General features: G+C 51.0%; 7 protein-coding genes across 7 annotated transcripts; 6 read left to right on the top strand and 1 right to left on the bottom strand.

The window, feature by feature from the left end:
• Nucleotides 1-392: 392 nt before the first annotated feature.
• On the top strand, nt 393-1,996 carry SMAC4_09173 (uncharacterized protein; the record flags this gene model as incomplete). Its single annotated transcript, XM_003344753.1, has 3 exons — nt 393-471; nt 527-687; nt 755-1,996. The coding sequence occupies 3 exons, from the start codon at nt 393-395 to the stop codon at nt 1,994-1,996; spliced, it is 1,482 nt and encodes a 493-aa protein (XP_003344801.1).
• A 3,000-nt stretch (nt 1,997-4,996) lies between these two features.
• On the top strand, nt 4,997-6,947 carry SMAC4_09172 (uncharacterized protein; the record flags this gene model as incomplete). Its single annotated transcript, XM_066090909.1, has 2 exons — nt 4,997-5,574; nt 5,666-6,947. 2 exons carry the CDS (start codon nt 4,997-4,999, stop codon nt 6,945-6,947), a joined length of 1,860 nt encoding a protein of 619 aa, XP_065947330.1.
• A 767-nt stretch (nt 6,948-7,714) lies between these two features.
• Nucleotides 7,715-9,164, top strand: SMAC4_09171 (uncharacterized protein). Its single transcript, XM_003344751.2, has 3 exons — nt 7,715-8,159; nt 8,277-8,627; nt 8,734-9,164. Exons 2-3 carry the CDS (start codon nt 8,283-8,285, stop codon nt 9,016-9,018), a joined length of 630 nt encoding a protein of 209 aa, XP_003344799.1. The 5' UTR covers nt 7,715-8,159; nt 8,277-8,282; the 3' UTR covers nt 9,019-9,164.
• A 1,261-nt stretch (nt 9,165-10,425) lies between these two features.
• Nucleotides 10,426-11,268, top strand: SMAC4_12941 (uncharacterized protein; the record flags this gene model as incomplete). Its single annotated transcript, XM_066091175.1, has 3 exons — nt 10,426-10,532; nt 10,604-10,730; nt 10,783-11,268. The coding sequence occupies 3 exons, from the start codon at nt 10,426-10,428 to the stop codon at nt 11,266-11,268; spliced, it is 720 nt and encodes a 239-aa protein (XP_065947329.1).
• Nucleotides 11,269-13,244: 1,976 nt separating this feature from the next.
• SMAC4_10869 (uncharacterized protein) lies at nt 13,245-13,751 on the top strand (the record flags this gene model as incomplete). Its single annotated transcript, XM_066091041.1, has 1 exon — nt 13,245-13,751. The coding sequence occupies one exon, from the start codon at nt 13,245-13,247 to the stop codon at nt 13,749-13,751; it is 507 nt and encodes a 168-aa protein (XP_065947328.1).
• Nucleotides 13,752-14,730: 979 nt separating this feature from the next.
• Nucleotides 14,731-18,304, bottom strand: SMAC4_13869 (uncharacterized protein; the record flags this gene model as incomplete). The annotated part of the gene is made up of 4 exons (XM_066091666.1): nt 14,731-15,380; nt 15,633-16,376; nt 16,456-17,080; nt 17,237-18,304. The coding sequence occupies 4 exons, from the start codon at nt 18,302-18,304 to the stop codon at nt 14,731-14,733; spliced, it is 3,087 nt and encodes a 1,028-aa protein (XP_065947327.1).
• Nucleotides 18,305-22,458: 4,154 nt separating this feature from the next.
• Nucleotides 22,459-25,409, top strand: SMAC4_09406 (uncharacterized protein; the record flags this gene model as incomplete). Its single annotated transcript, XM_003344646.2, has 1 exon — nt 22,459-25,409. The coding sequence occupies one exon, from the start codon at nt 22,459-22,461 to the stop codon at nt 24,829-24,831; it is 2,373 nt and encodes a 790-aa protein (XP_003344694.1). The 3' UTR covers nt 24,832-25,409.
• Between the last annotated feature and the right edge of the window lie 853 nt (nt 25,410-26,262).

Here is a 26,262-nt window from a genome sequence, read left to right as displayed (position 1 = left end):
AGTGGAGAAAATCGAGACGGTGACCGAGGAACAAGAGTTCACCTCTACTCCATCCGAGATGACCCCCTTCGGCAACCGGTTCCGTAGCGGCACACGTCGGGAATATCTCGCCGACCAAGGCGAGAAGATCCAAGTCCCCGATTCGGACGTTTTTAGGTTTGTTGGCTCATATTATATCCCCTTTCAGCCACCACACCGTGCTCTCGCTTGCTTAATTCAACTTCTTTCTAGTTGTCTTGTCAGCTTTGTATTTTGTTGCTTCCTGTCATTACTGGATTTATATCCATCCACTATACTCGTTACACTCCTCGTTGTGTTTTATTCACACAAAGGTTGCGGGGCCTCCTTGACTTTTGCGATTCACCAAAAACAACAACAAAATCAACTTGATCATGGCCGCCACATTCACACTCGACGAAGTGCGCAAGCACAAAAGCAAGGACGATGTTTGGATGGTTATTCACAACAAGGGTGAGTTCTTGCCCTTCTTTCCTCAGTGAACCACTGCTGACTCTGACTTCATCAGTCTACGATTGCACAAAGTACCTCGACGACCACCCCGGTGGCTCCATCATTCTTCGTGAGGTTGCCGGCACTGATGCCACCGAACAATTCGTCGATATTGGACACTCTGTCGAGGCCACCGATATTCTAAAAGAGCTCTACGTTGGTGATTTAGCCGAAGATGTATGTTTTTTTGTTTTTTTTTCTCACTTTCCTTTACCCCTGAATCAGACCACTAACAGACACACAGGAACACGCCGAGGAGGTCGAGATCTTCAGGCCAACGTTCGAAAAGGTCGCCATGGAGGCCGCCATCGACATCAACAAGGTCGCTAAATCCAAGATCCGTAACAACATCAAGAAGACGGTCGCCATGTCCTCCGTCATCGCTAGCGTCGGCGCCGTCGGTCTGGCCAACGGGTGGTGGACCGGCCCCGAATGGGCTCTCGCGGCCGTCACTACGGCGCAAAAGCCCATCAGCCAGCTCGCCAAATTTATCAGAGCCAAGTTCGCCCAAAACGGGGGCTCGTCTAAGCTCTTCTGGTGGGGCGTCGGCATCGCCACTGTCGTCGAGTTATCCTTGACCACCGCCGTCACCACCTGGGCGCTCTCCAAGTTCGAAGCCCAGAAGGAGTTCACCCACTTCCCGCGCAGCCGCCCGGCCAAGAAGGAGCGTAAGGTGGCCATCCTCAACGTCCCCACCTCTTCTACCACCGGTCCCGCCGTCAAGCCTCCCGTCAAGGTGATTGACCCTGCCAACTGGCGCAAGTTCAAGCTTGTGCGCAAGGTTTTGGTGTCTCCCAACGTGTACCACCTCTTCTTTGCCCTCCCACATCCCACCGACGTCCTCGGCCTGCCCACGGGCCAGCACATTGCCCTGCGCGCCATGATCGACGGCAAGTCCGTCTCGCGCTCCTACACTCCGGTCTCCAACAACTCGGACCTTGGCCGCGTCGAGCTGCTCATAAAGGTCTACGACAAGGGCCTCATGACCAAGCACCTCGAGCGCATGGAAATCGGTGACCAGATCGAGATCCGCGGGCCCAAGGGCGCCATGCAGTACGTGCCCAACCAGTACGCCAAGGAAATCGGCATGATTGCGGGCGGCACCGGCATCACTCCGATGTACCAGCTCATCCGAGCCATCTGCGAGGACAAGTACGACAAGACCAAGATTTCTTTATTGTACGCTAACAACACCGAGGCGGACATCCTGCTGAGGGAGGAGCTCGACGGGTTCGTCAAGGCCTTCCCCGAGAAGCTGTCGGTGCAGTATGTCTTGAGCCATGCCGACGACAAGTGGAAGGGCCTCAAGGGTTTTGTAACGGCCGAGATGATCAAGGAGTTCTTGCCACCTGCGAGTGATTCCACCAAGATGTTGCTGTGCGGTCCCCCGCCCATGGTCGCGGCCATGAGCAAGAATCTGGTCTCGCTTGGCTTTACTGCACCGGGGACGCTGTCGAAGGCTACGGATCAAGTTTTCCTGTTTTAGTCGAGGACTTCAAGGGTTGTTAATGACTTGAGGTGGTGATGGTGGTGGTGGTCATCGTCGTTGCTATTGCTGTTGTTGTTGTTGTTGTTGTTGTTGTTGTAGTAATTTGGATTTACGTGGGTTTTACGAATTCATTTTGGGAGCAAAAGTGGTCATATCAGGGTGGGATATCATTTTTATTTGGGTTTTAGAGGACAACTTGGACGATTCGACAGAAACTTTTTCCTTTGTCATAGATATCAACACGATTGTGTACATTGTCTTGTCTTTGTGTGTTTTGCCGTGACTTGTCTTCTTTCTTTGCATGTCTTCCCTTTTTGGGCCCCTTTTAACAACATTAATGTCGACGTCCAATACTTTTCGGCATCACGATCTTTCTAGAACACAGAGAAAAAGAAGACAAGTTCATGATGCACCCAAACAATCTTTGCATTTTGTTTCATCGATCTGGTCGAATGTGATCAAAAGTTAGCATCCGGGAATAACCTTATCGCTCACCACCACGAACTACCGGCACTAACAACAACAACCTCCCTGTTCGAGACCAACGACGTCCGATGCCCGAAGACCCCTTTACGGACGTTGATGTCGTCGCCAGGTCCAACTAACAGCACTAACAACAACCGCCCCGCTGAAATCCAGCAAACTCCAGTGAACTGACGAATGCCAAGTACCAGCTTCAATGTTCGAGACCGCTATCCAGCCTGGAGTCTAGCCTGGAACACATCGAAAATTGAGAGTGGGAATCGTCCATTCTTCGAAGAATCCCCTTCCTGACCCCTTCCCTGGTGGTATCCACTTTTGAGGCATATGGGGAAACGCAGGCCTATCCTTGTTCGCTGACTAGCTGACAGGGAATTGGACCGCAAAGAAGACTCCATTGTCAGCAACGTTTCTACTGTGCTGTTGACCGCTGGACACAGACGACAACGGAATGTTCGATTTAGTTAGGTACCTAGGTTCGAATCGCCGACGGTCTGTTGATCGCTACAACCGTTGATAAAAAATGCCGGGGTAAAACCCGACGGGAACTATCCAGAGGTACGTACTGTGGAACCTTTGGTATATACCCGTAGCTCACCCAGCCGAGCCAGCATCCACTTGCCTCGGATTTCACCATCTTTTGTCTCCATCTTTGAAGATCAAGATTCCCATTCTGAGGCGGCAGCGACTTTCATCCGTCCATACACAGTCCGTGTGGGCACGTGGGTCCTCTGACGGCAATTCCCAACAGCAGCGACCGGGAACCACGACGACGTATCTCAATGACAGCAGATGAACGGCGAACGCTTCGCTTATCAAGCAAGATCCTTTGACAATGGTTGGTTCAGGTTGTTTCCAGTGAAGAAGAACCGGTCTGGCTTGGCTGTTGTCACTTGTCTCTGTTTGAATGAGGCTCGCCGTCCACGTCAACACGTGAACAGTCCGTCGGACTATTCCCGACGGTGTTCTTCTTGCCTGGCCGGAGGTGATGCAATGTCATCATCAGGATAGGTCAATAGGAAACATTGACGTTTGGTTCCCGCTGATGCCGAAAGGGACATCCCCAATCTAATGAGATGGTCCATCGGGGAGATCCTGTTTTCCCCTTCCTGGGAAAGGGCCCGAAACAATGCGCACACCATCTCAGTGTGTGGTAAGCCTTGTAATACCTCACTCAAGACGTACCATTGACATAGCCGGCAGAGTTGGAGTTGGAGTTGTTCCCCAGATTACAAAGAGTATGTACGATGATGGGGGACTTGACCAAGCATTACACAGCCCGCCGACTTGCAGAGCAGCCAGACGGTGCAAAGCAGATCCCGGTTTGGGGTGCACTTGCCTTGGACTTGACTTCACAGTCTTTGTGCCTCATCTTGACCAATATGGACCATCAGAATCCAGCCAATCCAGTCAGTCTGTAATCTGATCTCGCTCTTGCTTCGGCCGTCGCTCTCAGATCAGATCCCCTTTCTTCTCATTGGAGTTCCAGCCCTCTCTCTAATTTTCTAATCCTCTCCACAGGACACAGATCAGATCCGGGTATTCATCGCAAGATCCCTTCTTTTCTTGTACATAGTTCTATTTGTATTCCCGGAAATATTTTCTTAGGCACCAGCCCTGGACCGACCTACTTGTTAGAGTGGATGAGCTTGCCCCAATGCCCACAACCACCCGGAGTCCCGATGGGTTCTCTCCGTTGTTGCTGACTCTTGCAAGTCTGAAACGGGTTGCCATGTATCTTGCTGACCCAGGCGTCTCTGACGCCGTATTTTTCTCGTCCGAGCTTCAGCTGTGCTCACTGCCTTCTTGGTATCCCATCCCAATCCAGGCTTCATCCCATCATTTATGATATCGATCATTATGGATCATGGGGGATCTTCCCTGACTGACAGGACTGACTGACTGACAAAGTACCGAAGCTTCCCGTGGCCCCTTTTCCTTGCCACGATTCACTGGTATCTTGGTCATCACTGAATAGTAGCAGGATACTGGCCGACGGAGTTTCACAACGGGGCAGTAGCTCTACCAGCCAAACACAGGAGAGCCAACCCTGATGATGCGCACATACAATTACTGTAGCAATCTATCAGGGATACCAGGGATAGTTCGTCTAGCGGTACCGGCCTCGCGGAACCACGGAGCTTCGCGCTGTTTTGTTGTAGATTGCCCGCTCTTAGAAGAATCCGTTGCCCAGTGCGTGCACGGCTTGATCGGTGCCGCGAGACATGGACGGGACTGGAAACTCGTGACTGATGCGTTCCGTGCCGTGCTATTTTCAAAATGGTGGATCATGGCTATGGCAAGTGAATGCCCGGATTCAGGATGGACGGTGATCATGTTGTATATATCTAGAATGTTTTGACCTCTTGAAGTTGTTGTTAGCAATATTCCATATCAATCAGTCCACAGACAGCCATCCATCCGCTGCATCTTTGATTGTTTACTTTCCCCTTTCTTTGTTAGCACCTTACGAAACCATTTTTAACACTCACACACATACCTACAACTGCACACATCATGGTCTGGTCAGCCCCCAACATCGGCTCCCGCCCTGTCGCCATCCTGGGCGGTGGTGTCCTCGGCCGCCGCATCGCCACTTCTTATGTGGCTGCCGGTTTCAATGTCCACATCCGGGACCCTTTCCCTCAAGCTCGCGAGGATGCCCTCAAGTACATCGATGAGAACAAGGAAGCTTACACGGCCTTCTGCCCCAGCGGCAAGCCCGCTCAGTATGGCACCTACACTGCCTCCGAAGACATTGAAAGCGCCGTAAAGGACGCGTGGCTCGTGATCGAGGCCGTCCCCGAGAGAATTGAACTCAAGATCGACACCTTTGGCGAGCTCGATCAGTATGCGCCCAAGGACTGCATCCTGGGCTCCAACTCGAGCAGCTTCAAGAGCTCGCTGATGATTGAGAAGGTCAGCGACGAGAGGAAGAAGCTGGTGTGCAATGTGCACTACACGATGCCGCCGACCGTCAGGACGGTGGAGCTGATGACGGATGGACACACGCATCCGGAGATCTTTCCGTTTCTGAGCGAGGTGTTGAGGAAGTGCGGTATGCTTCCGGCCACGGCGAGGAAGGAGTCTACTGGGTAAGCCTAATCCACTGATACCCAAGCACATGGCGTCGGCCGAGACATCACCTTTTTTTTCTGTGAACCATGACTAACAGAAATCCACCAGCTTCATCTTCAACCGCCTGTGGGCTGCCATCAAGCGTGAGATCCTCCTCATCCTCGCCGAGGGTGTCTCTGACGCGGCCGAGATCGACCGCCTCTGGGGTACCATGTTCCAAACCTCGGTCATGCCCTGCCAGGCTATGGACCGCGTCGGCCTTGACACGGTCGCCTTCATTGAGGACAACTACATCAACGAGCGTTATCTCGACGGCTATTTGACGGTTGACTGGTTGCGCAGCAACTACATCAGCCAAGGCAAGCTGGGTCTCAAGACCCCTGAGCAGGGCGGCTTGTATCCTCCAAACACCGTGGCCGTCAACCCTTCTCTCAAGTCTGCTGTTGCCCAGTCTTCGGAGAAGCAGATGCCCCCTATCTTTATGCTTGATGTCGGTCTCGGCTCCAACTCCCCCTCCTATCCTTCTCTCGCCGGCATCTCGACCAACGGCAAGATCCTCCGCCTCGACGCGCCCAACAAGCCTCCCAAAGCCTTGATCACCGGCCTGCCCGCGCCCGACGGCATCGATGTCGACCATTTTGCCGACCGTATGTACTGGACCAACATGGGCGCCAACGTCAACACTCGCGACGGCAGCCTGATGTCCTCCCGCCTCGACGGCTCCGACAAGAAGGTTTTGCTTTCTGACGGCGTCCTGACCACGCCCAAGCAGTTGGTCCTCGTCAAGGACGCCGAGAAGGGCACTGAGAAGCTCTACTTCTGCGACCGCGAAGGCTGCTCCGTACACCGCTGCAACGTTGACGGCTCCGAGCACGAGGTCCTTGTCCAGAACCCCGGCAGCGCTATTGATGTCAATGACTGGTGCATTGGCATCACGGTGGACCTGAAGAACCGCAAGTTCTACTGGACGCAAAAGGGCCCTTCCAAGTTCAACCTCGGCCGCATCTTCCGCGCGAACATCGACTTCCTCCCTGGAGAAACTGCTTCCAACCGCTCTGATATCGAGGTTGTGTTTGAAAAGCTGCCGGAGCCGATTGATCTCGAGATTGAGTCCGAGACCGGTGTCCTGTACTGGACTGATCGCGGTGAGCACCCGTGTGGTAACTCGCTTAACTGCGCCAAGGTAGTAGACGAGAAGAAGGAGGTCAAGATCCTGGCGCGACACTTCCACGAGCCGATTGGTCTGAAGCTTGACCTGCAACGGAAGCAGATCTTTGTTAGTGATCTTGGTGGTAGCATTTACTCGGTGGATGTCGAGACGGGCAAGAAGACGGTCGTTCATCAGGACGAGGGGTCATATACTGGTATTGTTACGCTTCCTGAGGCATAATCTCCCGGGCTATTGGTGCCAATTTCGATGTTTATCGGTATAGACACAGATAGACATGGTTGGGATGCATTTTGGGTTATATTCTGCATTGTTTTTAGAGAACGCAGTCGTAATGCATAGAGTTAGCAATTAGAGCTTCAGATAACAGTTCTCACTGTTCTTGATTGCTGTTTGTGTCGTAAATTGTTGGTTGGCTGGTGATCACAGAAATCCCATGATTTGGTGTTTGGTTGTTGTTGTTGTTGTTGTTGTTGTTATTTTAACGCTTAATTCCGCCTCCCGTAGGGCATGAGACGTGTCACATCGGTGAATCTAGCGTACAAAAATAGGAGCAACACCCCAACTGTCCATCAAAACCATTCGTCCGAGGGCAACCCGAGGCCTATTGCCAATGCAAATCACGTGTTGCCCATAGCGTAAACGCGGCCCAACACCTCCAATCGAATCGCTCAGTGAGCGAGCCGCCAATGGCGGACGTGTTGTCAAGGCCAAGACTTTTCGTTGTGGGAGGAAGATGTGGAAAACAGCATGGTTGGGTGTACACTATCTCGTTTGCCTGCACCTTGAGACTTTGGGGGGTGTTGATAAATCCGTACAACTTCCCTAATAGGTAGGTAGGTACACTTTTTAACTTGGATTGTATTGCAGGTATTCGCCTTCGCACCACGGCATATATCTATCTACGCTAGGCTCTAAGAGCAACGCAATGATGCTCCATTCCCAATGATGATCGATGTCCATGATGTACAACATGTCCAGAAAATTTTGGGGAGCCCGGAAAAACTGCGTCCTCCTCTGGGTGTAGTGCTGCTGTCGTGCAGCAAGCCAGCCACTCGGAAGCAGTTTTGTTTTTGCGTTGACAGACAAACGGCCACAGGTAGGTAGTCCACGTCAACCACTTACCGTCCGTTTGCAAAGGACCTTACTTCGGGATGGGGACATGCTCAACGCAACCACGATGGACTTTGCTTTTGTTTTTTTTGCTTTGTTTCCGTTCGCTTAGAGGGCAAAGTCTTACTTCTTGGCTTCACCCGTTCTTTTATTCAGTTCCTTCTTCAGTCCGTGGCGAGAAACTTGACCGCGCGAATAAGACACTCCGGTGTTGATTGCCCATACGCAGCAGCAGAAGTACGCAACAAGAAACACCAGACAGAAGGAGCACTAAAAAAACCTACAGAGAGCTAGAGGCGGGCTTATAATAGCTGTAACTGGGTAAGTAGGTGTCTACTTGACGTTCAAAAAAAAAAAACAAGAAAAAAAAAACAGAAAAAAAACCAACATTTCCCCTACCTATCTACCTCTAGCTAACGCTCTCGTTAACAAAAAAAGACCACCATGAACTCCCTCCGCGTCTTCCTGCTTTGCTCCCTATTCCACAAACGACCATGCAGCCTCAACCGCCTACAAGTGACAGCGGGAAGACCAACAGGACTCGGTGCAACACTTCCTCTCGCACTTGGGCACTGGCACACAACACAGTGGAATAGACCGAACTCATCAACCAAGGCCACAAGCCAGCTGAACGACAAGAAGAAGAAGAATAGATTGACAAAGGAAGAACAGGAAGTGGTCGAAAAGTTCAACGGGTTCATAGGCGAAAGGAAACTCAAGGATTGGAAGAAACTGTGCGATACCATTGGTCTGGAAGGCGAGTTTGAAAGTATCCAGAGCTGTGGAGAGGTATGTAACATACTACATTATGTTGGGGAATTTGCGTTCAGAGAAATGAAAACCGATATCAAGACTAACGAACAATTCTTTTTCTTTTCTTTTTCCTTCCAAACAGGCCATCGAAGCCGTGCACGTCAACATCTACGACGTCCTTGATGCCGACGAGATCATCCAAGCCGGAGGAAAGGCAAGGCCACAGCGCTTCAGCACCACTTATGAGCTGTCGGAGTATACCAAGCGAGAGGAGAAGATTTACCCGAGATGGAGGGTCATTAGGAGCGAGCCGGAGGGGGCGTTGCTGAAGAATATCAACAACCCGCATTTGGATGAGGAGTGGCAGAGAAAGAAGGAGGAGAAGAAGATGCGGAGGAAGAAGGAGGCGAGGGTGAGGAGAGAGTAGGAGAAGTTGAAAGGGGAGAAGGAGGGAAAGCAGACGGAAACTAGAAATATCTAAGAGGAATCTAACCCCTTACTACCCCACCAGGAGAAAGGGGATACGGAAATCGATCACAACGTGGATAACATAGACAAGGAGCAGCACGGGGATACGAAAAAAAAAAATACGAAAAAACTTGCTGAGCCCCTTAGACAGATTGTGGTCAGTATTTTGTAGTCCAAACCCGTGAATTACCCCTATTCTATACACTGCACGGCACGGTTTGACCACCAACAACACGCTTCACATCCCCGCTCCTCACATCTAACTCCTAATCTCCCACATCCTAATCTTGCTCACATCATTGCCCACCGCCAACACATCCCCGTCATTCTGATGGCTAAACGCCACAGCCGTAATCCTGTCCCCTCCATTGCAGCATCAAAGCTACATTTGATCCTTGAAAGACGAAAAGTTGATGCGGCACGCTGACATCAGGCTTGATGTAAAGGACGTCGCCAATCCAACGAGAGAGAAGAGAATGCGTTGCGCCTTTCTGAGGCAGTTGAAATAAACTTTTGATAGCCGCCATTGTCTGGCTTTGGCGAGCATTGGCAGTGAAAATGAGGAGAAGGAGTAGTCAGGGCCAACGCCGAATAACATTATTATAAAGACTAGCGTATAATGGACTTAGCTTCTTCTCAGGACGCTGTCACGGCGCTGGCGGACCACTACACCCCTAGGCTATGTTCCAAAAGGATACCGAAGCTGGCAATTCGGTCGCTCAAGTGGTCTTATATAGTTGCGATGGCAGTCAAGAGGCACGGTTGCAAGGCTGCCGTCACAGACGCCTTAACTTATAGTAGAGGCTACGACGATATCCATCGGCCGACTGGCGAGGGAGGTCACTAGCCTACTGTGCTAATTGATTAACCCTAGGGACCCACTGAGCCCACACTCCGACCTACAGCAAGCGGACGCTCACCGACAACCCAGGGGATCACGGAGCTCACCCGTAATGAGTTTTCATAGTGACATTCATGCAAATAGATATGGAGCGTTCTTGTCGTGACTGATGGCCAGGGCGTGGCGGAAATGGCGGTGATCGGGCGGCCGAGGAATTAATGTGGGATGTTCAATCACCTTAAGGAAGCCACGTGGCAAACCGGCCATTTTGGGCGGGGTTGGGCTGCAACGCAAGAGGCGAACACAAAATGGTCATGACAACGGAGGGGGGCCTGATGCAGACTTGAGGCATTCCCAATACTGGCCCAGATGAAGTATTGTACGGATTGCGATCGTTATTTTCAAGACGCATAAGCGCTTCGGCAGCATCGCCAAGACTCGAGTCGGCATGCCTTTGCCTTCCTTTCAACAAAAACGACAAGTCTTGTACGCCTTTACACGCAGACAACAACATTAGGTTCTGGAATGGCGTATACAGGCTTTGGAGACTCGCCAGCTAGCTCCGTGGCTCAGACAGCCCGCGGTACGGTCGGAGATGATCCCTCTAAAGACCTAATAAGTTCTTTAAAAGGGTATGATCATTTCGCTCTCGTTTTTCCTCCGTCCTCGGAACTTGCAAGTATTGACAATAGCTTCCGAATAGGCTCTACTCCAGCGGGGAGTACTCAGACCTCGTGATATCCTGCGGAGGAAGGGAATACCATGTGCATAGGGCCATCGTATGCACGCAGTCCGAGTTCTTCTCTGCAGCTTGCCGCGGAAGTTTCAAGGCTAGTGACAGTCCATACACTAGCAACGACACTAAACTAACGTTATATTTAGGAGGCACAAGAAGGAAAGATTGACCTCCCAGAAGATGACCCTCGGCTTGTCCATATAATGGTACATTATCTATACCACTTCGACTATGACGTACAGCTACAACAAGAGCGTAGTGGTTTTGATGGGTTAGAAATGGACGGATACGGAACCAACGTCAATGGACCGGTAGCGGACACCCTTCTGACTCATGCAAAAATTTACGCCTTAGCAGAGAAGTACTTGGTCAGGGGACTGAAGGCTGTTGCGCTTCGAAAATTCAAGGCGGCAGCTACTGTCTCCTTGGACATCGATGATTTCCTTGGAGCAGCGCTAGTGGTGTACGAGTCTACTATTGAAGACGACAGAGGCTTAAGAGATGTCGTCGTGGAAACCTTTTATAAGCATTCCAAATGGCTAGACAAGGAGAAGGTGCGAGATGTGGTTAAGGAGTTGGGAGCTTTAACGTATGATATGGTTATATATATGCGTCAAAAGCGTAGGTTCTAGTAAACTAGATCCTAGATCAGTTAACACGTTGACGATATGGTCCCCAATGAGGTCTGAGAAATGATGCCACCCAATCTGAAAATTGAGGCGCTGGAGGCCATTGCGAGTTGCTCGGCTTCGGCAGTTACTGTCCGGTTGTGCTCCTACCGCTCCGTCATTCTCGGGGTTGTAGGGAGACTATGAAGGACTATTATATTGGGCAGTAGAAAGCGGATACGAGGGTGGAGTGGAGGGGGTGGAGGGGACGGCTACGCCGGGGCGATAACCTCAGGGACTGAGCGACACTCTGCACACCTAATGATTAACGACGTTTTTCTCTTCTCCTCAAGATTGATGACCTGACCCTGTCGTGTGTTGTATGGTGCAGTGTCGTCTCGTCACTCCATTCACGGTAATCTACGGAGTTCCTTGTGTTACGATCCAACCAGAGTTATGTAAGCTAGCTAGATAGACGGACCAATCAGATTGGACCCGAAAGGCTCGGGTCCACGGGTCCGGTATGTCGGGTCCAGGAAGGCCGGTATAAAAGAAGGCCTTCCCAGGCCTCTTGTTACCGGATCTCCAGCAAGCAATAGCTATCACAATCTACCAGTACCTTTTGGCTACTACACTGTTACTCTATTGTTCTATCCCAGCGATAATACTCCTGTGCTTGTAACGGTTCGTCACACCTTGTTCCTACATGACCTAATACTCCAATAAAGTGCGCTATGCTACTAGGTGCGAGATTTGACATCAAGTATCCCTCCCACCCTCTCTCTCTCCGTAGTATCTTATGTGTTTTAAGAACTTATCCCCCCGCTCCAAGGGAAAGAGACTAACTCAAAATGACCTATAATTTGTTGAATTGAGTTGATCTCTTTCTTTTCCCCTTACCTTCCTTCCTTTATCTCCGCCCCAGGCGCCAGGCCCCTCAATTTTTTCATCCCAACTCACTCGCCCGCTCTCGATTCCCGCGCCCTGCGCCAAACCTAAATGACTGGAGACACAGCTAATCATCCGTCTATTTAGGATAGAACATTGATAAGGGCTACCGGCCTCTCATTCGGCCGGTGGTTGTCTGGTGTCACACGGACATTTGCCCATAGTTCTGGGTTAGGGTTGCCGAGGCTTAGCAGAGTCTCAATGCCTGACATCAGCCTTATGAATGCCCGGTGGCCGTAGGTCGCGAGGCTCAACCTCACTTTGACCAGACCCTCAGCCACCGGCATTGCTTACCTAAGCCCCTCTCGACGCCATCAGGCTAGCGAACCAACCATCGAACTGCCGGCGACTGTCACGGCGCTGGCGGACCACTACATCGCTAGGCTATGTTCAAAAAGGATACAAGTAACCGAAGCTGGCAATTCGGTCGCTCAAGTGGTCTTATATAGTTGTGATGGCAGTCGAGAGGCACAACTGCAAGGCTGCCATCACAACGACGCTAGTAAGCGAGATGAGGCAATCCCCAGTCATCACAGAAGCGATCACAGCAACCGAGCAAGAAGCAGGGCGACTGAACGAGGACGGGCGCCAGAAGAAGGAAGTAGAATGGTTGAAGGCACTCAGGAAGATCCACATGTATGAAGATCGCTATATAGATACCCTGAGACCTCAAGCAACAAGGCTCGGTATGTACCTTAGTACGCACCAAGCATCTTTATATAAGAAGGCCTGAGAACTCAGCCCTCGTCTTGAGGGTTGAAAGAATCAACAAGGCCTTCGAGACCAAAGTTAATTATCAGCTGAATTGAACCACTGTTCCAAGCCCATACTCTGCCCTTGTCACACAATCATAGTGCAGACACTGACGGCCGTAAAAGCCACCACTGCTTCACAGTGTGCACCGGCGGAAAGCTTTTCCTGTCCCCTCTTGACAAGAAGATGGTTTAGAAGGTAGTGGATATTGGAACGGGCACAGGCCTGTGGGCAATGTAAGTTTCCCCGCAACCGTTGCTAGGTCCCTATTCTTTCTCCGGTAATTCTCCACTAACACCATGTCTCTTCCATCCAGCGATTTTGCCGACGACTTCCCCAACGCGGAGGTTATTGGTACAGATATCACCCCCATTCAGCCTTCGTGGGTACCTCCCAACGTCAAGTTCGAACTCGAGGACTGCAATCAGGAATGGACCTGGGCCGATAATACCTTTGACTTCATTAATATGCGTATGTTGATTGGTGTTTTTCAAGACTGGCACGCCCTCTTCCGCCAGGCCTATCAGACCTGCAAGCCAGGTGGCTATGTTGAGAGCTTCGTCTGCTCCTGCCATTTCGTAAGTGACGATGGGTCAGTAAAGCCAGGCTCCGCCCTAGATCAATGGGGCAATATTTGGACTGAGGGCGGCAAAGCGTTCGGAAGAACGTTTGACCCTTATGAGGAGGATTTGCAAAGGAAGGGGATGGAAGCGGCCGGCTTTGTCGACATCGAGTTCAAGGACATGGCAATCCCGGTTGGGGTCTGGCACCCAGATAAGGATGCTGCAGAACGAGGACTTTGGTGAAAGATGTCGATTGAGATGGATCTTGAAGGATATCTCAACTACATCTGCCACAACCTGCTAGGCTGGAAGCCAGAGGAGACCAAGGCCTTCTGGGCCCATGTTGAGAAGGAATCGAATGATCCTAACATCCATGGCTACGTCACAGCGCGTGTCGCATGGGGCCAGAAGCCAGAGCAAGAGTGGTCGTGCACTTGAAAGGGTTTGGATGAGAGGGGGCACCCCATGTGCGGCAGGCGGAGGGCAGGCAAGGCGGCTCCGGAGTGTGTGATGCCCTTTGTCTTGGGAGATGCCGGGTGCGGCAGCGAGCATGAAAGAGTGAACGAGTGAGTTTTTAAAGTACTGCTTGTATGGGAATGTAATGAAGTGTCACGGAGCCGCAGGTTGGGCCTGAAAACCAACTGCCATGCGTGAGACCAAGCTGGCGAAAACGAGAAAAAAGGAAGAAGTTCTACGCGCTCCACCCGTCTCCCGTTGTTGAGGAAGAGGGATATCTTTGTTGGCATTTAGTGTACCCATCCACACATAGTTCGCTCATGTACCTATATCGGCGGATTCCTCCACCCTTTCTTTGTTCCCTTTTTTTCTACTTCAATTAACAAGTTCACCACTAGTATTCTTTTATCCTCTTGTACACTCATATTTAGATCCATTCCGTTCACTTCGATAATTAGATCAAGACTTGACAAGTTTTTTTGGTCCAGGCCCGAAGTAGTGAACTTGTAAAGTCACTACATTGCGTAACAGCCAAGTAACCTTACTATAACGCAATTCCAACTTTATGTTCGGCCTTCCGTCGATTTAGATGGCGTAGTTCTCGTAGAGGTTCGGCGTGTCTTATCTCGCAAGTTATTCCCAATTTCTGAGCGCCTCCTCTTCAACGACGTCGTAGTTGCGGCTGATGAACCTAATTGAAGCGGAGCATCCACTATCGTAGAGGTAATTTCATCTGCCGAAGCATGATTGACCGACGATTCGGTTTCTAATGATGAACGTAGTTGTAAATGTTAGCAGACTTGAATATTAGTTCTTTCAGGGAGACGCTACCTTTTGCAAGTTGTAAAGATGCTATATTCTCTTTAACAAGAAGAGATTTCGCGTGGGACGAGCCTAAGGCTGCTGAGTAACCAGACAGCGCTCGCTGATACATCGTTTCAGCCTCCTGTAGCCGGCCCTGAGTCATATAGAGAATACCCAAGTTGTTAACTGTATTGAGAGTCAACGTATGATCCGGTCCGAGCGCCTTCTCGTAGCCTTCTAGCCCTCGCTGATACATCGTTTCAGCCTCCTGTAGCCGGCCCTGATCCGAGTAGAGGTTGCCCAAGTTGTGAACTGTATTGAGAGTCGACGTATGATCCGGTCCGAGCGCCTTCTCGTAGCCTTCTAGCGCTCGCTGATACATTGTTTCAGCCTCCTTTAGCTGGCCCTGATTCAAGTAGAGGTTGCCCAAGTTGCTAACTGTATGGAGAGTCGACGTATGATCCGGTCCGAGCGCCTTCTCCTTGCCTTCTAGCGCTCGCTGATACATTGTTTCAGCCTCCTTTAGCCGGCCCTGATCCGAGTAGAGGTTGCCCAAGTTGCCAACTGTACTGAGAGTCGACGTATGATCCGGTCCGAGCGCCTTCTCGTAGCCTTCTAGCGCTCGCTGATACATCGCTTCAGCCTCCTGTAGCCGGCCCTGATCCGAGTGGAGAAGGCCCAAGTTGCCAACTGCGGTGAGAGTCGACGTATGATCCGGTCCGAGCGCCTTCTCGTAGCCTTCTAGCGCTCGCTGATACATTGTTTCAGCCTCCTGTAGCCGGCCCTGAGTCATATAGAGAATGCCCAAGCTGTGTACTGTAGTGAGAGTCGACGTATGATCCGGTCCGAGCGCCTTCTCCTTGCCTTCTAGCGCTCGCTGATACATTGTTTCAGCCTCTTTTAGTCGGCTTTGATCTGAGTAGAGAAGACCCAAGTTGTCTGTTGCATCACCGATGGTAATGTCTTCAATGTTGCACTCTCCTTCTTCTAATTTTCCCATCCACCGTAAGCACCTCTCCGCATGAGGGAGAAGCCGTCGCTGGAGTACCCAATAATTCTTAGTCGTACGGTGGGGCACCGAAAATCCTATCAACATTACCGCTAGCCGTAGAAACACTCTCTTTCCATCGTCATCTTGTATATGCGATATCCATTCATGCACTACCGGATGCATGCTATAGCTACTTTGCTCAGACTCTCGGGTCTCGATCATAGAGTAGCGGAGCAGCAGTGTTGCTATGTTGAGAAACTTAACCTCGTCGCATGCTATATCGCAGAGCCATTTGGGCCACTGCTCCTGGTCATTTCTGGCCACTTGCAGTAGACTGTGCCACATCTCCCTATTGTCGACAAAAGCCCAAAGCCGTAGCAGATTCCCAGCGTTCTTGTCTCTCGTCTCGATCGCGTTGAACGATATCGTCCACGTCGTCCACACGCTGCGATCATCATAGTCTAGCAGGTCGGAGTCCGTATTCCGAAGAAGTTTATCCCACTGCTTCTCATATAGGTCAATATACTTAGCGATAGGTATGTTTGCTTCTCCTATATATGCAGCGGCTTGCGCGAGTGCAAGTGGCAGACCTCCTAATTTTGAATCTAGCAACTCCTCTGCATCATCATCCATCACTGAAATAGCGTGTTAGCGTCAGCTTTAGGGTTGGGTCTCGTAGTAAACTGAGGTGCTCACTTAGTTCCTCCCCGTACCATTTTTCGAATATTTTCTTACTCAAATCTAGGTCAGTAGGTTTAATGAGCTTGGATTCTACAAGCTGTGCTAGCTTGGACAACCGGGATGTAATTAGGACTGCGCCGTGGTCACTCCGGAGATACTTCCGAATATCATAAGCGCCCGGTATTTCTCCTTGCGTATGATCCAGATCAACGTTATCGAAGATCAAAAGCCAATAAACATTGTCATCTTCTGCGAGCCACTCTTGTACGTGCTCCATAATATCGTTAAGATCGACTTCATCGCCTGTTTTTGGACTGCTGATATTCTCAGGAATCTGGTCTTTCGGAATCCTCTTTGCACAACTGGCAAAGCTTTGTTTAAGGCTGTCTTCTGATGTGCCGTCCAGCCAAAAGATGGCGCTGAAGGCATCTTTGTATTGCCGTGCAAAGTTGACAGCTAGTTGAGTTTTCCCAATTCCGCCGAGCCCGTGAAGAACAAAGACATTGCGCCCTTGGCTTTTCTGGTGGTGAGGAAGAAGGGATTTCTCAATATCTGTAATATCAGATGGTCGAGGCACGAAGTTATTTGACGTCGGCATACCCTGAAGAGAGAATTTGACTCTGTAGTGACCTCCTTTGGTCTGTTCGATGCGGGTTTTATCGTGGCGAGGATCGGTAATGCGCAAGTGCTTCAGGCATTGCTGATCCTTCTCTGACATTTGCTGCATCTCCTGGTGCCTTGCAGAATCAACAAGCGGGTTCATAGCTTCTTGCGGACCATGTGCGTCCCCAGAAACTCTTCCGCTCCCTGGGTACTCATCCAAAACAGCCTTCGCAACCGATGCAGCAGTAGCTGCGGCATAATACTGCCACCCTTTGCCTTTGTGACTGTCGGCGTAGTCACACACGCCTTTGATCACAATGCAAGGCAGCTCGTCCCACACACCCGCACCCTCCATCTCTATGCCAATGACTCCTTCCGCAGCGAGAGCCTTGCGGTGCTGGGCAGAGCGTATGACACTGTCTCCGGAACCCATACGACCAATGTGTATCTGAGGAAGCGGAGACGACCCTTGGGCACGATGTCGAGTAAGTCTTTGCCTCGGAACCAATAAATTGTCGTCGCAACCGAGTTCATCACACTCAATTTCCCGGGATTCCTCGCAGATGGAACCTTGTGTGCAACGGCCGCAATTCAAGGTAGGGTCGTGGTGTTTATGTTCGTAGGAGTCTTCAAAAAGTTTGTCCTTGTCTGCTCCGGGATATTTGTATTTTCCCAACTCCGATTCCCGCTTTGGGTCTTTGTCATGTTTTTCCTGAAGATGTCGCAGGTACTCGGCAGCTTGTTCTTCGACTTCAGGACGGTTATCTTCCTCCAGCGACTTAAGCAAGCCTCGAATATTCCTATTTGGCCGGCCATAAACGTCCTCGACTTCGGCCTTAGCTTCGAAGCGATCGGGGTACTGCCTTCCAAAGTCGCGGTGAATCAGGACGTTGCTGATAACGACGTCACCGAGGATAACTTCCCGACCCTTAGCGAGAGGCACCCCGGCGCAGATACCGATGATGAGGGCCAGGGAAAGATTGGGGTAGCTTCTTCGGATGTTAACAGCTGCACCGGCAGCTGGGACTTTGCCCATGGTGTCAAGAAGGACAATGACCACATTGAACCTCCCGATCCGCCCATGTCTGTAGGTGTTGTAGTCCCCTGGGGCCCTGGCATATCGATGCCGGTTGCCCCTGCCGTCCCAAAGATCGTCGAGGAGTAGCAAAACAGCAGCTTTTTCCTTAGGTAGCGCGCATATTATCGCAATCTCAAAGTCATTTTGGCTTGCAGGAGCGGCGTACTTGAGATCGTCCCCCATTATCGTGGAGCGAGTGCCTCGTCCAAGATGATAGCGACGACACCAACGCCTGTCGGTTTCCAAACGTCTGTATCAATCCTCGCGTTCAAATGGTGATCGTTTCGGTGTCGCGCGATGGACGAGATGTCTGGCAAAAAGAAAGTTGGACTCTGACTTCTACCACAACCGACGGGAACTGTGTAAAGGCATCGGGCACAGCCTCTTCGGCACAGCTGTCGTGCAAGCAGAAGACTGGTCAATATCGCGCTGGGTACATCGTTGGGCATAAGTGATTGAGGGGCATAGGTGATTGAGAAGCCCAGGGCGCCAATCCCGGAAAGGAAAGGCGTTGGGACAGGCCTCTCCTGAGCCTTTGCTGTAAATGTGGCTGCCAGTTCCATTGCGCTGGCAGGCCTTTGTTCAGTCGCGCGAGAAGGCTCCGGCCCACTTGTGGATGCCTTCAACATTTGGAGGCGGGCTATATCTAGACTACTTAACCGCTTCGGGCATGACTTTCAGCGACCCAGCTCATCTTATCTGTCATTAAAATGTGGGCTCAAAATTCAGCGCAAAGTCTGTTAGCCCGCGATCGGTCGTTTTGCGAAAATTTCTCTAAAATAAGGCAGACCTCCCGTCGCGCTCAAGATCAAAGCATTGCAGTTACACCAAATGCACTCCCCTGAAAGTGCATACAGAGGATCCCGTTCAAGAATTTGAAGACGGGAAGCATCACCTATCAATCAATCCAGTATTCAATATGGAGTACATCACAAAGAGCGCAAACCTAAGTGCATTACTATTGCCTAGTGTAACAAACAGCAATCTAATCTGCCTAAATGGGATAGCTGAAGATAAATATTATCAAAAGACGTTTAGTAAAGCTAAAAGATTTATAATAAGTAGAATAGCATTATACTTGTCTTAATAATAATGATCTAATTATTACAACACTGGCGGATAAGTCCTGGCACACGATGTCGTGTAGCGTGCTGTTACGAACTTAAGCGAAGTCACGGGCCAACCAAGTGGTTGGGAACACAAGACACCGAAAGAAGCTAGGCTGTACTACTATGGTCCAGGATGGGCTCACGCGCCAAGAAAGGCTCACGGCAATTACGGGTGAGCCACAACACCATCGTGAGCCACCACACATTAGGTAGACCTATGGGGCTCGACAAGAGCATCCGGAGACAGATATCTCGCAGAGGGCGAGCAGGTATAAAGGGACTACGGGAGAACTCAGATTGTCAGATAGTTCGACAGTAGTCAACAGATCACAGTTACCACAATTGTTCATTGAGACCAGTACCACGCACATACTTGTTGTGAACCTTTTGGCTTCACCGAACGACTCTGATAGTTATTACCTTCAGCTATCTCATTTAGGCAGATCAGACTGCCGTTCGTCACACGTGCACAAGCTACCTAGGTCCTGGGTTGAAACCCTAGGCGCCAGGCGCGTCTTTGCACGTTTTTCTCTTTTTTTTTATCTTTTGATTTTATTATAGACCTGGAATAATATATTCAGCTTTGTCTCTCGTAACCACGTTGCTCGTGACACTAATTAACTATTATAGGACCATCTGATAATGAGTTCTTCAGTCGTTCTTTTATACTCTGGTGTCTCTAATTACATGCGTCTGGCTTATTGATCGCAAACTAGTTAATGTGTTACAAACCATGAGCAAGGAACACATGCCAACCAAGCCACCGGTACACAACAGCCACATAAAGGCTGGGCAGTGTAACCATGACAAAGAAGGAAGGCTCATGAAGGCGAGCCAGGCTCATAAAGGCGAGCCAGGCTCATAGAGATGAGCCAGCCCATAGGCAGTGAGCCAGCACTAAGGGATTCACGTCTACGTGGACATCCGGAAACAGATATCCCGCAGAGGGCGGGCAGGTATAAAGGGACTACGGGAGAACTCAGATTGTCAGATAGTTCGACAGTAGTCAATAGATCATTATCACCGAGACCAGTATTACGAGCATACTTGTTGTGAACCTTTTGGCTTCACCGAACAGCACTGATAGTTACTACCTTCAGCTATCTCATTTAGGCAGATCAGATTGCCGTTCGTCACATAAAGAGCTGGCTCATCTCTATAAGAGTTCTACAAGGTATACACGCAGGTAGGCCTTAGTGAAAATGGTAATATTCGACAAAGAGAAAAAGGGAAGTCTGTGCCAGTATCGTATGGAGCTTACAGCTAAATACACAAGAGAGGTACGGATATCGAAGGTGCCAGAAACGCCAAGGTCAGAAATGTAGTTCGTGCGGCGCACCCCAGGAGTGCACTCAACCGGAGGGCAGGCCTGGCTTGTATAGGGTTCAAGCCAGGCAGATACCCTGGGCGCCAGCCCCATGACAGGCAGGCAGACGGGAGGCAGCTCGAGAGGCATCCTGACAATGAACTGGGCAAACAGGAAGTCGTCCACGCAATGATGGTGATAGATTTGTACTCTCGAAAATATTACCTATCGTACCGTCTGTTTGACTTTGGCTGCACGCTTGATGGCAATCCGGTAGTGTTGTCAATGGCAAAGTGAAGCGGACGTGAGATTGTTAATTATGAGGACCTCTCACGCTCACGTGCCTCTGACGCACAAACCATACCCGCTGCCTGCCGCTTATCAAAGTTCGCGGAAAACAGACATCACCACGTGCAAACGACCATGGACTGAACAACAAGCGGCAGCCACCGATGGTTAAATGAACGCGGCAATTCCTTCCTCGGGTGAGTCAATTGAACCCATTCGCCATCGATGCTTCTGTCTTGTGTATGATATGTTTTGAAACAGCAGAATGGAAGCGCCCGGCTGGCTGCAAGTTCTCCCCTTGTCAGGCTGCCGTCATTGGACTTTCAGAGCCTCCAGGCCATTCACTGGCTGTCAGGGCTCCAGCGGGTAGAGGCCCCACTTTGGCGTCGCCAGAAGCGCGTCTGTTGGACCCTTGTCCGGTACCAATCATTTGCGGGGGACAGGCCGCGGTTGAAACGCAGGAACGCCTTCCATTGCGACCTTCTTATTTTTCCTCCTTCCACTTCATGGAACGCATTGCATTTGCAGATCGGAAACACCAAAAGTTGACCATGCCAGATCTCGCGACCACCTTCGATTTTTCACGGCTGCGCCACAGACACGGAGTCAATGATTGTGGTGAAGGGTCTCACCGTGACGCGCATCACCGTCTCGTCTCGATGAGAGATTTCTATTGTGCGAGTTCGACAATAGGACCAGCACAACTTGTTCACCATGTCGTGAGGCCAAGGTGAATCCGATGAGCCCTCCCGAGTCTCATCAGGTGGCCATGCCTCATGAACAATATGGCCCGGCTGCAAGCGCGCCAGACCTCAAGACGACAGGGGCAGGCTAGCATCAATCCATCAACCCAGTCATTTCTGGCCGGGTTACCTCTCCACCAAGGGAATCCGGGGTCTTCACTGTTCACGACAAAGAACGACTGGCTGAGAGGGTCCCGGCGCTTAGACGACGACCGCGGCTACGGGACCACCCCTTGATCAGCCTCCCACTCCACCCGTCCACGCAGACAAGGTCGAACAAAGGCAATGTTCCTTCACGAACAATGGGGCTTCTTCTATTCTGGGACAGGGTGCGCCTATTGTTCATTTGCAAATCACCTGTCATCCCATCTTTCGGTCCATCATCCCGACTCTCGAGCTACAGTATCCTGTGGTCCACCAGCCTCTCACGGGCCAGTCAAGTCACTAGCCTGCCTGGGCCTTATTGTCCCGTCCGTCGCCTTATTGACGCACTCTGTTTCTATTGTTCCCTCTCCTCACCTGAGTTTCCCCATACTTCACCTATTCATATTTCCAGTATGCATTCGTAGTGGGCAACGCTTCTCTTTTGGGTACCCCCTCTTTTTCCTTTGCCTCTTTTCTCTTGGTCCTTTCTCTTGGTCATTTGCATTTCCCTTTTTCCTTTTCCCGATCTTCGGCTCAGTAATTCTTTCTCTAGAGTAATCATCTAGCTGGTCTGGACGGGTTACCGGCATTTTGTCGCTCTTTTTACAGGCGCACATACACACCACTCTCTCACGGCATTCGCTTTCATATTCGCTTTTTCGACCTTTGCACGATCAGCAATCGAGTCCACGATATACTACATAAACAGTCTTGCTGGTTCAAGAAGAGAAAACGACACATCGTATCATGGCTTACAACGAAAAGTATGGAGGCGGCATTCCTCCAGTTCCATCCTCTCTTAATACGGCAACCCCATGGCAAAACGTCGACCTTCACCAGGGCCAACAGGACGAGCACCAACTAAGAACGCACCCTGATACCGACCCTCAAATCACTCCATATCTCGGCTTGCGAGCGAGGCTATCACAACTATGGTTCAACCGGTGGACGATTCTGTTGCTTTTGGTCCTGATCCGCGTCATCATCCTGACGGGAAGTCTCAAGGAAAACATTGGCGATGCCAAGGTCAAGGCCCTCTCAGGATGCACCAAGGTCGAAGATGTCGGAAGCGCCATGGCCTCCATGCCTCACTACATGTCCAAAGGTGTCAACAAAATGGCCGCCGCCAGCATGCAAGGGGCACTTGACGCAATGCAAGCAGTCCTTAAGGCCATCCTCACGGGCGTCCAGGCGATTATCATGTTTGTGCTCAACATGTACATTGGCACCTTTGTCTGTCTGGTGGCAGCCCTCGTCCACGGCGCTTTGCACGTGGCTACCAAGGTTGTGGAGGGCGCAACCGACGTAATCAACAAGGGCATCGAGGCTGTCACCAAGGGCCTTTCCGACGACATGAAAGGCTTCCAAGATGCGGTTAACTCGGCAATCGGGGGCGTGAACCAGTTAATTGGCGGTGCTACAAGCCTTATCGGCGAGCGCAAGAAGATCGATGTTCCAAAGATCGACATCACCAATCGCATCAAGGATCTCCAGGGAATCAAGATTGACGCCAAAAGCGCCATTGGTGGTCTCGATGCCCTTGACAAAAAGATTCCCACGTTCGACCAAGCCAAAAACCTGGCCGAGTCTGCCCTCGCCATCCCCTTCAACTTGGTCAAAGAAAAGATCGATGGCGCCTTCAACAAAACTCTTGTTGACGAACACATGTTCCCCACTGCGGAGAAGCAAGCCTTGTCGTTCTGCTCCAACAACTCCTTCCTCCGCGACTTCTTCGAGTCCCTGATTACCATTGTCCACAAAGCCAAGATGGCCTTCTTCATTGTCATCATCATCCTGGCCGTCCTCGCCATGGTTGTCATGGGCTACCTTGAATATCGTGACTACAAGCGCGAAAAGGAACGTGCCGAGGTAATGGACAAGGAGGCCTTCAACTCTATGGACGCGGTCTACATTGCCTCGCGTCGCTGGACCTCGGATGGCGGCATCAAAATCGCCGACAAGTGCTTTGACAGAGGTAGCAAGAACTGGCTCTTGGTCAGATGGGCCGTCGCGTACGCCACTTCCCTGCCTGCCCTTTTCGTGCTGTCCCTCGCCATCGCCGGTTTCTTCGCCTGCTTCTGCCAGTGGGTGCTCCTCCGGCAAATCGAGGCAAAGGCGCCCGAGCTCGCCGCGCAGGTGGGCGATTTCGCCGGTGACGTGGTCGGGACCCTGAAGCAAGTGAGCACCGACTGGGCCAACGACTCCAACGCCATCATTAAAAACATGGAATCAAACATGAACAGTGACGTCTTCGGCTGGCTGCAGGAGGCCACGGAATCCGTCAACAACACGCTCATCACCGTCGAGAACGAAATCGACAAGACTCTCAAGACCGTCTTCAAGGATACCGTCTTCCTCGACATCGCCCGCGACATTGTGGGATGCGTCATCGGCCGCAAGATCGACTCCCTCCAAGATGGTCTGACGTGGCTGCACGACCACGCCAGGGTCACACTTCCGCGGTTCGACGAAGACATCTTCTCCACCGGCGCGGCGCAGAGCACTGATGGTGATAACGACATCAACAGCTTCCTCGCCAAGCCCGGTGCGGTAACATCCGACGAGATTAACGAGGCCGTCGGTAAAGTGATCAGATCCCTCCGCAACGGCATCATCCAAGAAGCGCTCATCTCCCTCGGTCTGCTGCTGATGTACATCATCGTCGTCCTCGTCGGCGTCATGGGTGCTCTGGTAGGAATGACCGTAACGTCCAAAACCCGCGGCGAAGGCGGTCAACAGTTTGGTGCCCCTGGTGCTCCTGGTGGTGGTCGTCCCCCTTCCTTCCATAACCACAACGGCTTCGACCCCGCGCTAGCTCCCTCCAACGCCATGGTCGGTAACCCCGCTAGTCCGCACTATCAGAATGAGAAGATCAGAGCAGGAGGACCTAGGGTGGGAGGAGATCACCTTCAACCCGAAGGCGCTGGCCACTACGGCGAGGCATCACCTGCTTACGAGGAGGTGGTCTACGCCGGACGAGTACCCGCGGGCAAGACCAGGGAACTGATTACGCGGTATCCGAGCCATCAAAGGACGAGCAGTTATCCGACTGTGGAGAGCTCGGGGCAGATGCCGCATTATGGGGATGAGAAGGTACCGGGGTATTTTACGCCTATTTAATCTGGGGATATAAGCGGAGGATGACTGATGAACTAAGCTGGCTGTGCCGGTTGGTTGCGGGTAGGCGGTTTGTACGTTGGAAAGCGTTTCCTTTGTCCCCTGCTCGTGGCGTGAGCGTTGCATTTTTTGGCTTTCACTTGGCACGGAGTTTGGACTTGGACTTGGACTTGGACTTACAGCAGGGACTGGGCAAGGGATAGGGATGGGAAGTTTGCATGCATGTTGCATGTTCGGGGAGGGTTTTCTTTCTTTCTAGTCAATCATTTGTTGATAATGAGCATATTTCGTACAAAAAAAGTTTGATGGAAATCTAGATGTTTGGTGGACATGGAAGGAGCGGCAAAGAGGCGAGGAAGAGGAAGAGAAAGAGGAGAAAAGGTATACTGGTAAAGCATGAGGCAAATTCCCATCTGCATGCAGCAGTGGTTAATGGCTAGCAAGCAAGCAAAGAAAGTCTGGATAGGACTTTACTTACGGACTTGATGCATGGTGGTACTATCGATGGTTGATATCAAAGTAGAAAGAATAATGACGGCCGCCAGGCCTTGGACATCACGTACGTATCCAATTAGAAACATAACAGGTTGATGCACTGATTGTTTGCTTGCATTTGCGCTTGATCGTCTTCTTCCATTCGGAGTTGTTTACGTCCGTTGTTATCTGTGAGTGATGTTTACCCCCGGATAAAGTCGAATGAAAACTATTCAAAAGGACCGTCATCTTCCCTTGCTCCTGTATAGGTACCGAGAAGACCGTTTCAGGTACAAGCAATTCGGGTGCGGACCCAGACAACGGAGAAAAGAAATCGGAGATCGGCGACGGCGATGGCTACGGGGGCGGACACATGCTAGCACAAGAACAGGGGGTTTCACCAAAGCCGACCATTCCAGGCGTCAACCTCCTCCAAAGCACCACGGTTTCCAACACAAAATACATCATCATGACTCACGGGGTATACGGCGGACGCACTGCAAAAACACGTTCGCAAGTTTATCAGAGTCGTGCCTAAAGCCATTGGATTTGCCTCGACTTTTGTCATGTTTTCCTCTTTACCCAATTTTTTTATTTTTTTTCGCTGGTATCCGGTTTGACATGTGTGAAGTCTTCCCTGCCCTGGGCTTGACTGCTTGAGCATTGTTTGTGGTTTGGTTTGGTTTAGTTTGGTTTGCCTTTCCCTTTCCCGCTTCTACTCTTCAAACCTAGCATCTGTGACCTGCGAACGAGTCCCACGTCACCAAAGTTCATGTAGGTACTTGCATCGTTCAAACTCAAAACCTCAAGCGCACAACTGCATGGGATAAAAAGAACGGTGTGGCACTCAGGGTTGTCCTGCACGTAAGCAAAAGGTTAATCTGGCCTTTAGCATCGTACATGTTCCAGAATCTTGATGATCGGGTTGTACAGGTTGCACAACTCAGGTACGACGGGTGG

The sequence above is a fragment of the Sordaria macrospora genome, chromosome 5 (assembly GCF_033870435.1).
Source record: "Sordaria macrospora chromosome 5, complete sequence".
Taxonomy (NCBI): Eukaryota; Fungi; Ascomycota; class Sordariomycetes; order Sordariales; family Sordariaceae; genus Sordaria; species Sordaria macrospora.
Note: the sequence above shows the minus strand (reverse complement) of the source record. Positions and strands in the feature narration are given on the sequence as shown.